This window comes from Kogia breviceps, chromosome 4 (genome assembly GCF_026419965.1).
Source record: "Kogia breviceps isolate mKogBre1 chromosome 4, mKogBre1 haplotype 1, whole genome shotgun sequence".
In the NCBI taxonomy this organism is placed as follows: domain Eukaryota; kingdom Metazoa; phylum Chordata; class Mammalia; order Artiodactyla; family Physeteridae; genus Kogia; species Kogia breviceps.
Window position 1 is genome coordinate 122,484,492 of NC_081313.1, and position 16,501 is coordinate 122,500,992.

Sequence of the window (16,501 nt, forward strand, 5' to 3'; positions counted from 1 at the left end):
TTCTGTCTGTCCGTGTTTTTCTTTTCTTGGGGGGGATTTTTTTTTTTAGGATAGTTTTTAGTACTTGTTATCATTGGTGGATTTGTTTTTTTGGTTTGGTTGCTCTCTTCTTTCTTTCTTTCTTTTTTTCCTCCCTTTTATTCTGAGCCATGTGGGTGACAGGGTCTTGCTGCTCCGGCTGGGCATCAGGGCTGTGCCTCTGAGGTGGCAGAGCTGAGTTCAGGACATTGGTCCACCAGAGACCTCCCTGCTCCACGTAATATCAAATGCTGAAAATCTCCCAGAGATCACCATCTCAACAGCAAGACCCAGCTGCACTCGACGACCAGCAGGCTACAAGTGGTGGACACCCTATGCCAAACACTAGCAAGACAGGAATACAACCCCACCAATTAGCAGAGAGGCTGCCTAAAAACATAATAAGGTCACAGACACCCCGAAACACACCACCAGACTCAGACCTGCCCATCAGAAAGACAAGATCCAGCCTCATCCACCAGAACATAGGCACTAGTGCCCTCCAACAGGAACCCTACACAACCCACTGCACCAACCCTAGCCACTGGGGGCAGACACCAAAAACAACAGGAACTACAAACCTGCAGCCAGTTAAAAGGAGAGCCCAAACAAAGTAGTTAAGCAAAATGAGAAAACAGAGAAACTGTGTTTCTCTGAGAAGATGAAGCAGCAAGGTAAAAACCCACCAGACCAAATAAATGAAGAGGAAATAGGCAGTCTACCTGAAAAAGAATTCAGAGTAATGAGAGTAAAGGTGACCCAAAATCCTGGAAATAGAATGGAGAAAATACAAGAAATGTTTAACAAGAACCCAAAAGAGCTAAAGAGCAAACAAACAATGATGAACGACACAGTAAATGAACTTAAAAATTCTCTAGAAGGAATCAATAGCAGAATAACTGAGGCAGGAGAATGGATAAGTGACCTGGAGGATAAAATAGTGGAAATAACTAGTGCAGAGCAGAATAAAGAAAAAAGAATGAAAAGAATTGAGGACGGTCTCAGAGACCTTTGGGACAACATTAAATGCACCAAGATTCAAATTATAGGGGTCCCAGAAGAAGAAGGGAAAAAGAAAGGGACTGAGAAAATATTTGGAGAGAGTATAGTTGAAAACTTCCCTAATACGGGTAAGGAAACAGTCAATCAAGTCCAGGAAGCACAGAGAGTCCCATACAGGGATAAAGCCAAGGAGAAACTTGTCAAGACACATTAATCAAACTATCAAAAATTAAAAACAAAGAAAAACATTAAAAGCAGCTAGGGAAAAACAACAAATAACATACAAGGGAATCCCCTTAAGGTTAACAGCTGACCTTTCACCAGAAACTCTGCAAGCAAAAAGGGAGTGGCAGGACATACCTAAAGTGATGAAAGGGAAAAGCCTACAACCAAGATTACTCTACCCAGCAAGGATCTCATTCAGATTTGACAGAGAAATTAAAAGCTTTACAGACAAGCAAAAGCTAAGAGAATTCAGCACCTCCAAACCAGCTTTAAAACAAATGCTAAAGGAACTTCTCTAGGCAGGAAACACAAGAGAAGGAAAAGAACTACAATAACAACTGCAAAACAATTAAGTAAATGATAATAGGAACATACATATCAATAATTACCTTAAATGTAAAGGGATTAAATGCTCCAACCAAAAGACACAGACTGGCTGAATGGATACAAAAACAAGACCTGTATATATGCTGTATACAAGAGACCAACTTCAGACCTAGGGACACATACAGACTGAAAGTGAGGGTATGGAAAAAGATATTCCATGCAAATGGAATTGAAAAGAAAGCTGGACTAGCAATTCTCATATCAGACAAATAGACTTTAAAGCAAAGACTATTACAATAGACAAAGAAGCACACTACATACTGATTAAGGGATCAATCCAAGAATGAAGAAGAAGATATAACAATTGTAAATATTTATGCACCCAACATAGGAGCACCTCAATACATGAGGCAAATGCTAACAGCCATAAAAGGGGAAATCGACAGTAACACAATCATCGTACGGGACTTTAACACCCCACTTTCACCAATGGACAGATCATCCTAAAATGAAAATAAATAAGGAAACACAAGCTTTAAATGATACATTAAACAAGATGGACTTAATTGATATTTATAGGACATTCCATCCAAAAACAACAGAATACACTTTCTTCTCAAGTGCTCACGGAACATTCTCCAAGATAAATCATATCTTGGGTCACAAATCAAGCCTTGGTAAATTTAAGAAAATTGAAATCATATCATTTCCAGTATCCTTTCCAACCACAATGCTATGACACTAGATATAAATCACAGGAAAAAAATCTGTAAAAAATAAAAACATATGGAGGCTAAACAATACACTACTGAATAACCAAAAGATCACTGCAGAAATACAAGAGGAAATCAAAAAATACCTAGAAACAAATGACAACGAAAACACGATGATGCAAAACCTATGGGATGTAGCAAAAGCAGTTCTAAGAGGGAAGTTTATAGCAATACAATCCTACCTTAAGAAACAAGAAACATCTCAAATAAACAACCGAAAGCAATTAGAGAAAGAAGAACAAAAGAACCCCAAAGTTAGCAGAAGGAAGAAATCATAAAGATCACACTAGAAATAAATGAAAAAGAAATGAAGGAAACAAGAGCAAAGATAAATAAAACTAAAATCTGGTTCTTTAAGAAGATAAACAAAATTGATAAATCATTAGCCAGGCTCATCAAGAAAAAAAAGGGAGAAGACTCAAATCAATAGAATTAGAAATGAAAAAGGAGAAGTAACAACTGACACTGCAGAAATACAAAGGATCGTAAGAGATTACTACAAGCAACTATATGCCAAAAAAATGGACAGCCTGGAAGAAATGAACAAATTCTTAAAAAGTACAACCTTCCGAGACTAAACCACGAAGAAATAGAAGATATAAGCAGACCAATCACAAGCACTGAAATTGAAACTGTGATTAAACACCTTCCAACAAACAAAAGCCCAGGACCAGATGGCTTCACAGGCGAATTCTATCAAACATTTAGAGAAGAGCTAACACCTATCCTTCTCAAACTCTTCCAAAATATAGCAGAGAGAGGAACATTCCCAAACTCATTCTATGAGGCCACCATCACCCTGATACCACAACCAGACAAAAATGTCACAAAGAAAGAAAACTACAGGCCAATATCACTGATGAACATAGATGCAAAACTCCTCTACAAAATACTAGCAAATGGAATCCAACAGCACATAAAAAGGATCACACCATGATCAAGTGGGGTTTATCCCAAGAATGCAAGGATTCTTCAATATACAGATATCAATCAATGTGATAACACCATATTTAAAAATTGAAGAATAAAAACCATATGATCATCTCAGTAGATGCAGAAAAAGCTGTGGACAAAATTCAACACCGATTTATGATAAAAACCCTCCAGAAAGTAGGGACAGAGACAACTTACCTCAACATAATAAAGGCCATATATGACAAACCCACAGCCAACATCATCCTCAATGGTGAAAAACTGAAACCATTTCCACTAAGATCAGGAACAAGACAAGATTGCCCACTGTCACCACTATTATTTAACATTGTTTTGGAAGTTTTAGACACCGCAATCAGAGAAGAAAAAGAAATAAAAGGAATCCAAATCAAAAAAGAAGTAAAACTGTCATTGTTTGCAGATGACAGGATACTATACACAGAGAATCCTAAGGATGCTACCAGAAAACTACTAGAGCTTATCAACGAATTCGGTAAAGTAGCAGGATACAAAATTACTGCACAGAAATCCCTTGCATTCCTATACACTAATGATGAAAAATCTGAAAGTGAAATTAAGGAAACACTCTCATTTACCACTGCAAGAAAAAGAATAAAATACCTAGGAAAAAACCTACCTAAGGAGACAAAAGACCTGTATGCAGAAAACTATAAGACACTGATGAAAGAAATTAAAGATGATACAAACAGATGGAGAGATATACCATGTTTATGGATTGGAAGAATCAACATTGTGAAAATGACTGTACTACCCAAAGCAATCTACAGATTCAGTGCAATCCCTATCAAACTACAAATGGAATTTTTCACAGAACTAGAACAAAAAATTTCACAATTTGTATGGAAACACAGAAGACCCCAAATAGCCAAAGCAATCTTGAGGAAAAAAAAACTGAGCTGGAGGAATCAGGCTCCCTGACTTCAGACTATATTACAAAGCTACAGTAATCAAGACAGTATGGTACTGGCACAAAAACAGTATAATATAGATCAATGGAACAGGAGAGAAAGCCCAGAGGTAAACCTACACACATATGGTCAACTTATTTTTGATAAAGGAGGCAAGAATATACAATGGAGAAAAGACAGCCTCTTCAATAAGTGGTGCTGGGAAAACTGGACAGCTACATGGAAAAGAATGAAATTAGAACACTCCCTAACATCATACACAAAAATAAACTCAAAATGGATTAAAGACTGAAATATAAGGCCAGACACTGTAAAAGTCTTAGAGGAAAACATAGGCAGAACTCTCTATGACATAAATCACAGCAAGATCCTTTTTGACCCACCTGCTAGAAAAATGGAAATAAAAACAAAAATAAACAAATGGAACCTAATGAAATTTAGAAACTTTTGCACAGCAAAGGAAATCATAAACAAGATGAAAAAACAACCCTCAAAATGGGAGAATCTATTTGAAAATGAAGCAACTAAGGATTAATCTCCAAAATTTACAAGCAGCTCATGCAGCTCAATATCAACAAAACAAACAACCCAATCTAAAAATGGGCAGAATACCTAAATAGACATTTCTCCAAAGAAGATATACAGATTGCCAACAAACACATGAAAGAATGCTCAACATCATTAATCATTAGAGAAATGCAAATCAAAATGACAATGAGATATCATCTCACACCAGTCAGAATGGCCATCATCAAAAAATCTACAAACAATAAATGCTGGAGAGGATGTGGAGAAAAGGGAACCCTCTTGCACTGTTGGTGGGAATGTAAATTGATACAGCCACTATGGAGAGCAGTATGGAGGTTCCTTATAAAACTAAAATGGAACTACCGTACCACCCAGCAATCCCACTACTGGGCATATACCCTGATAAAACCATAATTAAATAAGAGTCATGTACCACAATGTTCACTGCAGCTCTATTTACAACAGCCAGGACATGGGAGCAACCTATGTGATCATCAACAGATGAATGGATAAAGAAGATGTGGCACATATATACAATGGAATATTGCTCAGCCATAAAAAAAGAAATGAAATTGAGTTATTTGTAGTGAGGTGGATGGACCTAGAGCCTGTCATACAGAGTGAAGAAAATCAGAAAAACAAATACCCTATGCTAACACATATATATGGAATCTAAAAAAAAAAAAAAAAAGTGGTCATGAAGAACCTAGAGGCAGGATGGGAATAAAGATGCAGAACTACTAGAGAAGAGACCTGAGGACACAGGGAGGGGGAAGGGTAAGCTGGGACAAAGTGAGAGAGTGACATGGACATATATACACTACCAAATGTAAAACTGATAGCTAGTGGGAAGCAGCCGCATAGCAGAGGGAGATCAGCTCGGTGCTTTGCGACCACCTAGATGGGTGGGGTAGGGAGGGTGGGAGGGAGGGAGATACAAGAGGGAAGAGATATGGGGATATATGTATATGTATAGCTGATTCACTTTGTTATAAAGCAGAAACTAACAGACCATTGTAAAGCAATTATATTCCAATAAAGATGTTAAAAAATAAAAACAATTTAAAAGTCTAGAAGCAAACACAAAAGAGTAAGAAATTAATAAGCTTATCTTGGAAAGTAATGTTCCAGAGGGCAGAAATCATGACTTTTCATTCTGAAAAATCTAAAATAGTACACTCCTTTCCCCACTTCCAAGAGTAAATGCCTGTATCCTACTCTACATAATAAACAAAGCACAGGGCTTCCCTTGCAGTCCATTGGTTAAGACTCAGTGCTCCCAATGCAGGGGACCAGGGTTCGATCTCTGGTCGGGGAAGATCCCACAGGCCATGTGCCACAGACAAATAAATAAATAAATAAATAAATAAAAATAAAGCACGTTCCCATGAGAGCTGACTTCTGGCTTCTTTTTATTTCAGATTAAGATTCATTTTTCTATTCTCTGATTTGGCCCAAGTGTTCCAAGGCCAAGCTGTGCATCGTCCCCAGCATCTCTGACTCTGGAAACCCAGTTAGTTCCTCAGAGCACTGCACGTGACAGTCCTGGGTCTACAGCAGCCGTGGTCATATCAGGAGCCAAGAAGAGAACCCCAAATCCAGGAGAATTCAATCCATGCCAAACGCTTGCACTGACCCCTGCATGCTATGCTCTCCAGCACTTCAATCTCACTCTGGAACTAAAAGAAAAGCGTTCCTACTCCCATGACTCTTGAACTGAGGAGCTCATACCCCCAGAGACGGTGAACCAGGGGAATGCAAAATCACAACGTGGAACACCTCCCCGCAGTGTAATGGAAATAACCATAAACACTGTTTCTGTATTAAAATAGTACATGCTTAGGATTAGAATCAAAAGTCATGTGAATTTTTAAGAAGATGAGGATGACAAACAACAATAAAAGTCATGATGTTGAGCACTAACATTTATTGACCACTACGGTCAGGTGCTGCTCTAAGCTCTCTGTGTGTGCAAACTCATTTGATTCTCACAACAGCCCTCCAAGGTAGGGATATCATCCCCATCATACAGATGAGGACACTGAGGCTTAGAGAAGCAAAATAAATTGTGCAAAGGCATATAATTTTAGTTTCAGAGGTGGTTTCTAACCCCAGAATCTAGTCAGTTACTGTGACACAGGACAGGAGAGGCCCTGCACAGGCCTGGAGGAGCCAGGCGGGCTATGTAATGAAGTAGATCTGTATTTTGGACAATTGAGCCAGGTACGGAAAGACAAGAGACTGTGAGACTGCCTTAGTTCCTGGTTCCTGTCCCTTGGGAGGCCCAATGACTGGTACAGAGATATCCCTGTATTCACTTGCTGTAGTAAGTGTTTATCACTTCCAAAGCATAACAAAGACAACGGGTACCATGTTGAAGAGGAAAACCGGTATGCAGTGGTCCTTCTTACTATACTCTAGTGGTGCTTGTGTCCAGGCACCCACCCCTCTCCCATGCAGCCCATGTGTTTCAGAGGGAAGGGATCCCACCCCCAGCTCTAGGGGCAGATCCTGACTGGTGAGGGCCATTCAGCTGGCATCAGCCTCTGATCACTCTTACTGGTCCACGAGGGAGCGGGTGATCGAGGCTGACTCAAAGAAGATTCAGGGAAAGGCCTTTCCCCTCTTGGTTGGGATGGGTTCTCTCACTCTCACAGGTCTCTTTCCCTCACTAAATGAGGACAAAGATGTGTGCTACCCTAGTTGCTGCTGGCAGCCATGAGCTAAACAAACTTGAAAAAGAAAACTGGATACACAGGGAAAGGTGGAGCCGAAAGAACAACAACTATGAAACTGTACCCCACTTGGTTATGAGATAATAGAGCTCCTTACTAAGAGGAAGGACAGTGTCATTGCCAGCAGCATAGATTCTGGAGCCAAACCACCTGGGGTTTGAATCTGACTCTGACACTTACTGGCCATCTTAGCTACTGTAAGTTACTTAACTTCTCTAAGCCTCAAGTTGTAAAATGGGCATAATAATAGTTCCAACCTCATAGGGTTGCTATGAGAATTAAATGAATTTATATATATCAACTCATATATACACAAATACATACATATATCAAGCACTTAGAACAGAGCCTGGCACACAGTAAACGTACGTAAGTGATGGCTGGAATCACCTGAGTCAGGGTGTCTGTAATTTGCTGTGGAAGGCGGCCTGATGGGTATAGGAGAAGGGACAGAACAAGTATAGGAGGACGTCTCTGAGGCACGGAGTGCCAAGCTGGACTCTGGAAAAATCGAGATGAGTGCGAAACATCACATCACTCTAGCTTCTGAAAAGGATGTAAACTCCATTCCATAAACACTGCAGGGAAAAAATGTCCAATGAAGTTAATAAAGGAAGAAAGCATATTAGAAATACCCAGTTGTGTGATACACAGACAGAAAAAGACCAAAGGAGCTCTTGCCCAAGAAGGTGCCACAACTGCAGAGACGTAAGCAGAAAGCCAACGCTGGATCCATGTAAAGAGACACAGATCAAGGCTTGGCCAGATTCTACGGGAAACCCGTTTCAGTCCATCTCTGAATTGAGCCGATAGGCCACGCACAGGGACAGAATGACATCTGGTTTCCTGTCACACATCCACACCTGCTAACCAACACACAGCTTGAAGGTCTAATTTTAGATTCAGCAGCCGTGACAGCATTTTTATTTCTTTAAAAAAAGACTGTCCATATTTCATCTTCTGGGTGTAGTGGATAGCCCTTACTCTCACATTCCCTGCAAAGGAGGGGAATGGAAATCATAACGGGTCCTTTCTTTCATGTCCCCCCAAGATTACCCACTCATTTAGAATGTCTGCCTAAAATGCCTTTTAAATCCATGTCAAGACCTAAGAAAACATAAGTTTCCCAGAGCCTGAATCACAGCTGTCATTACATCATCCCCTGCTTAGAAACCTTTGTGTGACTGCTTGTTGCCGGAAGAACAAAACCCATTCTCCATAACCTGGAATCCAAAGCAACCTACAGTTTGAGATTAAGTCCATCCTTTAAAAATGTCCATATTCCTGCATCAACACTTTGCTCAAGTTGGGGTCACATATTGGCTGGGCAACTTAGTGACCATCTCTCTTTGGGTAAGTTATTTAACCTTAGCTTCAAAACACCTCAGGTGAAGGATCTAGCTTTGACCTTGACATTATAGGAGTCAATAAATACTGGCCTGCTGTGTCAATCATTTAAAAGAGAGTGTTTTGCAGAGGACAGGAACATAACAAACCAAAGAAAGAAAAAGGTGTAGTTGGTCAAACTTTTTTACACAGGAATCTGGTAATATGTATCAAAATATAAAATGCACATAACCTTTGAATTGACCCAGAAATCCCACCTATCCCATCTACCTTAAAAGGTCATTGAATAAGTGAGGAAATATGTAATCATAGGGATTTCATCACAGCATTGTTTATAATAGCAAAAAATTCAGAAACAATCTAAATGCATTAGGATTGGACCAAGAAAATTATGTAAACAGACACTGTTGTTAGATGATGAAAACTGCTTCTTTTTTCCCTGAATTTAGTGTTTTTTACAAGATACATGTAACATTTTTTCCAAAATCAGAATGACTATTTAAAAAATAATTTTTAAAAACACACAATGGAAAAAGGTCCTGCAGGACATTTTCTTGGATTCTCCAGGACAGTTATTATTTTACAAAGAACTGATGAAGGTTTAGTACTGCTTTTCAGGCCAGCCAACAGCCCAGATGAGGCTAAAATGAGGTATATGAAAGACTTCTGTGCTTTTTGCATAAAATCAGCCAATTCTGTCCTTTTACTACTTCTACAAAAAAAGAAAAAAAAAGCTCTATTTTTTACCCACAACTTTTATAGTTAATCCTAAACATCTATGTTCTATGTGAAGCTCTTGACATGAGAGAGACTAAGAAAAAAACAAGCTAGTGGGTGGTTCAGAGCAAGCCCACCTCAGACGCTAATAAGACTTGGCATTCATACTCACCCAGTGTGCTGCTGGAGCATTCTAGAATTATCACTATAGGACCAAAATTATGGGGTGCAGAAATGATTTGAACAAGTGATGGGGCATCAGACGGATTTTAGATTTCTGATTTTTAGTTATTTGGGTTTGAGGGCTTTATTTCCCTTAAAATGACAGGTAAATAAAAATCTCAAACCATATAGAACAGAAAAACATACAGTAAATTATCCTCTGAAATCATAGTTCACAGCAATAATCACTATTAACATGTGGTGCTTGTTATAGTTTGCTTTTGTTTGTAAACCTATTTCAAAGGAATTAATCATTTCTCACCCATTATACTGGCAAAAATAAAAACGTATGTTAATATTAAGTCCTGGCAATACTGTAGGAAATGAGCTTTCATGTGCTGCTGCTGAGAGTGTAAATTAGCTTATTAATATACTGGTGACAGAATCTGTATAAACTTAAAAGATGCATGTCCTGAGAACCAGCCACATAACTTTCTTTTATCGAGGAATAATTCATATACCATGAAATTCACCCCTTTAAGGTATACAGTTCAGTGGTTTTAGTATTTTCAGAGGTGTGCAACCATCAACACTAGTTCCAGGATATTTTCATCACCCCAAAGAGAAATTCCATACCCATCAGCAGTTCACTCCCTCTTCTCCTGTCCTCCTTGCCCATGGCAACCACTAATCTACTTTCTGTCCCTATGGATCTGCCTGTTACGGACATTTTAAATCAACTGACTCAAAAAATATATGGCCTTTTTTAACTGGCTTCTTTTGCTGAAAACAGTGTGTTCAAGCTTCATCCACGTTGTAACATGAACCATTACTCCATTTCCTTTTATGGCTGAATAATATTCCATTGTATGGATATACCACATTTGGTTATATATTCATCAGATGAAGGACATTTGGCTTGCTTCCACATTCTGCCTATTACGAATAACGGGGCTATGAACATTCCTGCAAATTTTTGTGGATTTTTTCAATACAGTGTAGAACTGCTGAGTCAAGTGGTACCTCTACATTTAACTGTTTGAGGCACTGAAAAACCATTTTCCACAGCATCTGCACCATTTACATTCCCACCAGCAGTGTGCGAGGGTTCCAATTTCTCCACATCCTTTCCAAAACTTGTTACTGTGTCTCTTTTTTATTATAGCCATCCTAGCAGGTTTGAAGTGGTATCTCAGTGTGGTTTTAATTTGCATTTTCCTAAACACTAAAGATGTTGAGCATCTTTTCACGTACTTATTGGTCATCTGTATACTTTTCTGGATAAATATCTACTCAAATGCCTTGCCCATTTATTAATTGCGTTGTCTTTTTATTACTGAGTTGTAACAGTCCTTTACATATGCTGGATACTAAACCCTTATCAGATATACAGTTTGCAAATATTTTCTCCCATTTGTTGGGCTGTCTTTTCACCTTCTTGACAGTGTCCTTTGAAGCACAAAAGTTTTTCATTTTGATGAAGTCAATTTTACCTATTTTTTTCTTTTGTTGCTTGGGCTTCTGGTGTCATATCTAAGAAACTACCCCCTATTCCAAGATCATACAGATTTACACCTATGTTTTTTCCTAAGAGTTTTATAGTCTTAACTCTTTCATTTAGTTATTTGATCCATTTTGAGTTAATTTTGTATTTGGTGTGAGATAGAGGTCCATCTTCATTCTTTTGAATGTGGATATCCAGTTGTGCCAGCACCATTTGTTGAAAAGAATACTCTTTCCTCATGGAATTATCTTGGCATATAGCTCTTTAAAATCTACCTGAAGTGTTCTGTAGCTTGATTGTGGCAATGGTTATACAACTATATGTGTGTGTTTGCCAAAACTCATTGAATTGTACACTAAGAAGAATAAATTTTGTATGTAAATAATAACTCAATAAACCTGACAATTAAAAATTCTCCTTTAACATAATACTGTATGTCAACTATATTTCAATAATAAAATCAATTCTCCTTTAAAGAAACATTCACATATAGAATATACAAGGATCACATGCTTCACAAATATTACAGTACTGCTTATATATATAAGAGTAACTAGAAACCATCTGAACATCTGTCCAAAAGGAAAAAAGCTAAATAGAATGTAGTACAATGATAGGATTGAACACTATGCAGCAGTTCAAAGGAATAAACTAGATTTTATAGACATCAAATGGATAAAGTTTAGAAACATTCTACTAACGAAAAAGATAAGTGTACAATGATTTACACAGAATGAAAGCATGTATGTAAAAAAGATAATCAAAACCATACTATACAGGTTCTATGAGTATCTAAAGGTATCTCTTAAAGGTCTGGAAGAATACTCAATACACTGATAACACTCACTGCCTCTGGAGAAGGCAAAAAGGCACCAAATTGGATAGGATAGTCAGAAAGGAGTTGAGCTGTCATTTTTCCCCCAAAGGGAAATCTATTTACTGATTACTTGTGTGATTAAAAATTAATAGTATATAATTTATGTGAGTTGTAAACAGAGGTTATAAGTATGGAATCATAGCTTTTTAATATGCGTGCTCATGTGTGCTTCCCCGCACCCAACCTACATGCGCGCGCGCACACACACCACACACACACACACACACACACACACACACACACACACACACACAGAGGTGATCTTACCAATTTGGATTTTCTATACTTTCCCGGAAGACAGACTCTTCCTTCATAGATGCATATTGTGTCCACGTAAGGCAATGACTCCTTATAGCCATGTTCCTTTCCTGAGGATTGAACCATGATTCCTCTTCTAACTGGACATTAGGTATCTTTAAAATATTCACCTGTCCAAAAGACAGAAGATGGCTTTCTGAATTTAGGAAGAAAAAGCTACATAAGGACTGTGTCCAGAGTTGCTTTTAGTCTTGGGGAATTAATAGGACAAGTGATCCTGATATATGGATGATAGCTCACCAATGGCTGTAAGTCCTTGATAATCAAACATACTATGACCTTACTAAATGCTGGTAAGGACATGCAAGTGGCCCAGGATTTACACAGCCTGTATAATCCCTGGCCTGATTTCCCTAACTGCTAAACACTAAGCAAAGTATCAGCCTCCTTCGTGTCTCCTCTAGGTCTGGTTATGGCCTTCTTAAATTGACGGATTCTAATTGGGCCCACTTATGGGCTCACATGCAGGACAATATCAGATAAAATATTTTTTTCATTTTAAACTCTGCCCAATATCTAGAAATGTATGCTTTCCTAGGTGGAGGAAACATGCAAAGCTACAAAGGCAGAATTGTACAAGTCAGGGTGTTCTTAAATTATTTAAGAATGGAGATACAAGACAAAGTTGAATGCCTTTTTAAATAATAGATGCAAAGCATGTATACAGGGCAAAGGCAGGGTACATACTCTGTGGAAAAAGCCAGCAATAATTTGCTGCACATACTGCAACATATTATTATCTGGAAAATAAAAGAAAGTTCATTTTCACTGTCATATCAGCCTTCTTTACACTAAAGAAAGCAAAAGAGTCTTAACCCATGATAAGAAAGTGATGGAAGCTGCCGTGTTTTCTACATACAGCACAGCAAAGAAATTTGCAAGCTAACCGGCAGGACCCCCGCTGGGTTTTATATCACACACAGGATCACTTCCAGGTTGAAAAGACTGAGACATTTTTAAAAGTACGCAGCAAGACACTCTCCTCTATTTCCTAATGATTCTAAAAGGACTCATGTCAATAATCCCTCTACGGTTAAAGCAATGTGATTAAAAATTTCACTCACCTTTTTCCAACAATCACCAGAGTGCTCAAGGATTTCAAAGAGAGAAACAATTTGCTATCATGAAGATTTCATCATCAATACCATTACTTTATAGAAACACACGCAAAAAGACTTACAGAGGGTGCTGAAAACACTATACTCCCAAAACCATTCTTACTGACAGTAAAGTGGAAACTGAAGCTTTTCTCTTCCTTACTGAAGATTACACTTAATATTTACCATCTGCCCACTTCTGATCATTCTTACCTAAGAGTCATATCTAACCATGGACAGATTAGAAAAGATGGCCACTTCATGCAAAATGTCCAAAGTATCTTTTAAAATAATTGTAGCCCATCTCTATGTACATTAAGAGCCCTCCACAAAAGAGACAAAACAGACAGGAAAAAAACTATCTCTGGTAGCACCTGTCAAAACTGAGGTTGGATAGGAGACAAATTTCTTCCTTTGAAGGGCTCTGAGGTAGGAGAACTGGGGAAGTTCTAACACTCCTTCACATCAGAAAATGCTATCTCTTTCCATGACTATTTGGAAAACACCCAACGTTACACCAAATCTGATTAAATTTTGAAATGAATTTACCTTCCTTAAAATTTCTGGAACCACATTTTGACAGACTGCAATCCTCTTTCTATAGATGATCCCTGTGGACACATCTAGAAACAGAAAAGTTTTACGCTCAAAAAAAAACTCAAGGAAATGTATTCTTGTTTTAATGTCAATAAAACTTTTAATGTCAATCTCAATTTTCTATATGTAGAATTCCCAGAGAAAATATTTAACTCAAAACCCAGCATCCCTGACCACTTTTCTGGGCCAAATCCCTCCAAATATCTGTGAGCAAGGAATAAGGATAAAATAGCTAGCCACTCACACTGCACAGTCTAAATTCAAGGACAAAAGAATCATAAATCGTTCACTGCTCAGGACTATTAATGTCAACACTCCAGTGGCCATGCCCAATGACCCTCCTGCTCAGCTCCTACGAAGAGAATGTTTTAACAAAACGATGGAGAATCTGATTCTGCCACCTTCTGCACCAAACATGTTTTCAAGCACAGGTTTCTGGCTACAAATTTAAACCTATTATTAATTATATTGGGCATACTCTTCTCTCATAGGGGAACAGACCCCGCGTGGCTAGAACTATTCTATTTTGGAAAGAAGTTTACAGAATAGCACTAGGGACATAAAAAAAAAAACACAATAAATGTGAGTTGAGAAAAAAAAGGAAACCAAATCAGAGAAAAATATAAACTCTGAAGTGTTGTCTTTTGCTCTGTGAATTACTGTGACTCAGTCACATTCCTAGTTTCTCAAAGCTCTGGCTATAACAGCCCTGAACCTTGGTGCAAACACCCTGAGTGCCCAGAAGTTGTTGGTAGGGTGAGAAATTGGTTCATCTCCTCTGCCCACTGGCATGCCTTCGGCCATCTCATCCAATGTCTGCAGCACATGTAGTGAAAATGGATGAGCCACTCCCGGAGGCAAAGATGCCCCTGTCAGTGGTAGAAATTATAATTAACCACTTAAGAATATGCACAATGTTCTATCATTTGATCTTCTCAACAACCTAAAGGCAGGTTGTTATTATTTTCCCATTTAACGGATGAAGAAATAGAGCCTCCAAGAAGTTAGGTCGTGTAGATAGTAACAAAATCAGAACCTGAAATCAGACTTTTCTAATGCCATATAAAACCTTTCTCCTACGAGTGCAGGTACCTGAGAAAATGGTTTTTAATCATATTTACAGAGTTATGGAAGTGCAGGAAATACCCTCACAAAGACAGTTCTCTCTTCACCAAGCAGAGAGAAGGCCTCAGAGTCACGAAATGAACATCTCATACGTTTCCTCAGAAGGTTCAAGAGCATGGTAGCCCGAGGCTGGGTGTCTCCAAAGGTTTACACATTGATGATGTGCATCATTATAGCTTCCTTCATTGCCAGTTCTCGAGTTCAAACACTGACAGTGAAAACGCTTCTACCGGAGATGTAAATGACAGAGAACAGGAAAGACTCCTACACTCCAGTCCAAGGATCAGTAAACATCTTCTGTAAAGTGCCAGATGGTAAATATTAATATTTTAGGTTTTGTGGGCCCATACAGTCTCTGTTACCACACTCCATTGTTTTGATAAGGAAGTAGGCACAGATAACACATAAATAAATGGGCATAGCTGTGTGCCAATAAAACTTTATTTACAACAACAGGCAAGCATAATTTGTCAAGCCCTACTCTAGTCAATACTGAACCGTATTGTTAAGCAGTTTTGATTCCATAACCCAATCATTTTACAGTCACATCTCATATACATGCTATTAGTCATATCTATTTTGCCATCTATAAAATGATATATGAATATATCAAGAGACATAGCCATGTAACCTCATTGTTCTGAAGATTAAGTTAATAAAAGTAAGAGTGCCTGGCACACATTAAGTGTTCAAAAATGTAAACTGTCACAGCTGTCATCAATTCTTAATGGAGAAAGAGCATAAGGCAAGCCTTCTATGGCTGGAAATGCTGGGTGTTCTTTTCTATCAGTCGCCTCGAATACAGAACTATACCTGTTAATATACCTGTTTAAAATATAACAGGCCACACACACACACACAAAGACACACATCTTTACAAAGATCGGTAGCACTTACCTTTTTTTTCCTCCACAATTTTTACAGAGATGACATTTTTATCCATGGGATTTGGATACTAAATGAAAACACATAAAGAAAAATTACCATTCTTTTTTTTTTTACCAAAATGAATTACTTCATAGTAACCAGTTATTTGCAGAAACAGTAAATATTATCTAAGCAATCTCTAAGGCCAGTATTCAATCAAGAGTCTTAATTTTACTACTTCGGAATAGGTAAGGAGATGCTATCAACAACTGGACCTGTATGAAATCAGGAGAAAGCTTCTTTGGAGTCAACCTAGCTCTGGATGGAGAGGGGGAGGTTAGGTTAAGCCAATGAATAAATAATACTATTAATATTGAACCAGCCTTACATAAATCAAGCATGTTCTTTGTACGAGGCACT

General features: G+C 38.2%; 1 protein-coding gene across 2 annotated transcripts in view; it reads right to left on the minus strand.

Annotated features, from left to right (window-relative positions):
* Window positions 1-16,501, minus strand: part of PRELID2 (PRELI domain containing 2) — an 81,158-nt gene that overhangs the window by 49,129 nt on the left and 15,528 nt on the right. Inside the window, exons 2-5 of one of the 2 annotated variants that reach the window (XM_067033404.1) lie at window positions 16,112-16,169; window positions 14,042-14,115; window positions 13,460-13,483; window positions 12,345-12,505 (exon numbers count right to left, since the gene is read on the minus strand). In XM_067033404.1, the coding sequence (XP_066889505.1) occupies window positions 12,345-12,505; window positions 13,460-13,483; window positions 14,042-14,115; window positions 16,112-16,169 (317 nt within the window). The remainder of the gene's footprint in view (window positions 1-12,344; window positions 12,506-13,459; window positions 13,484-14,041; window positions 14,116-16,111; window positions 16,170-16,501) is intronic. The other variant, XM_059062830.2, reaches the window with a different exon arrangement.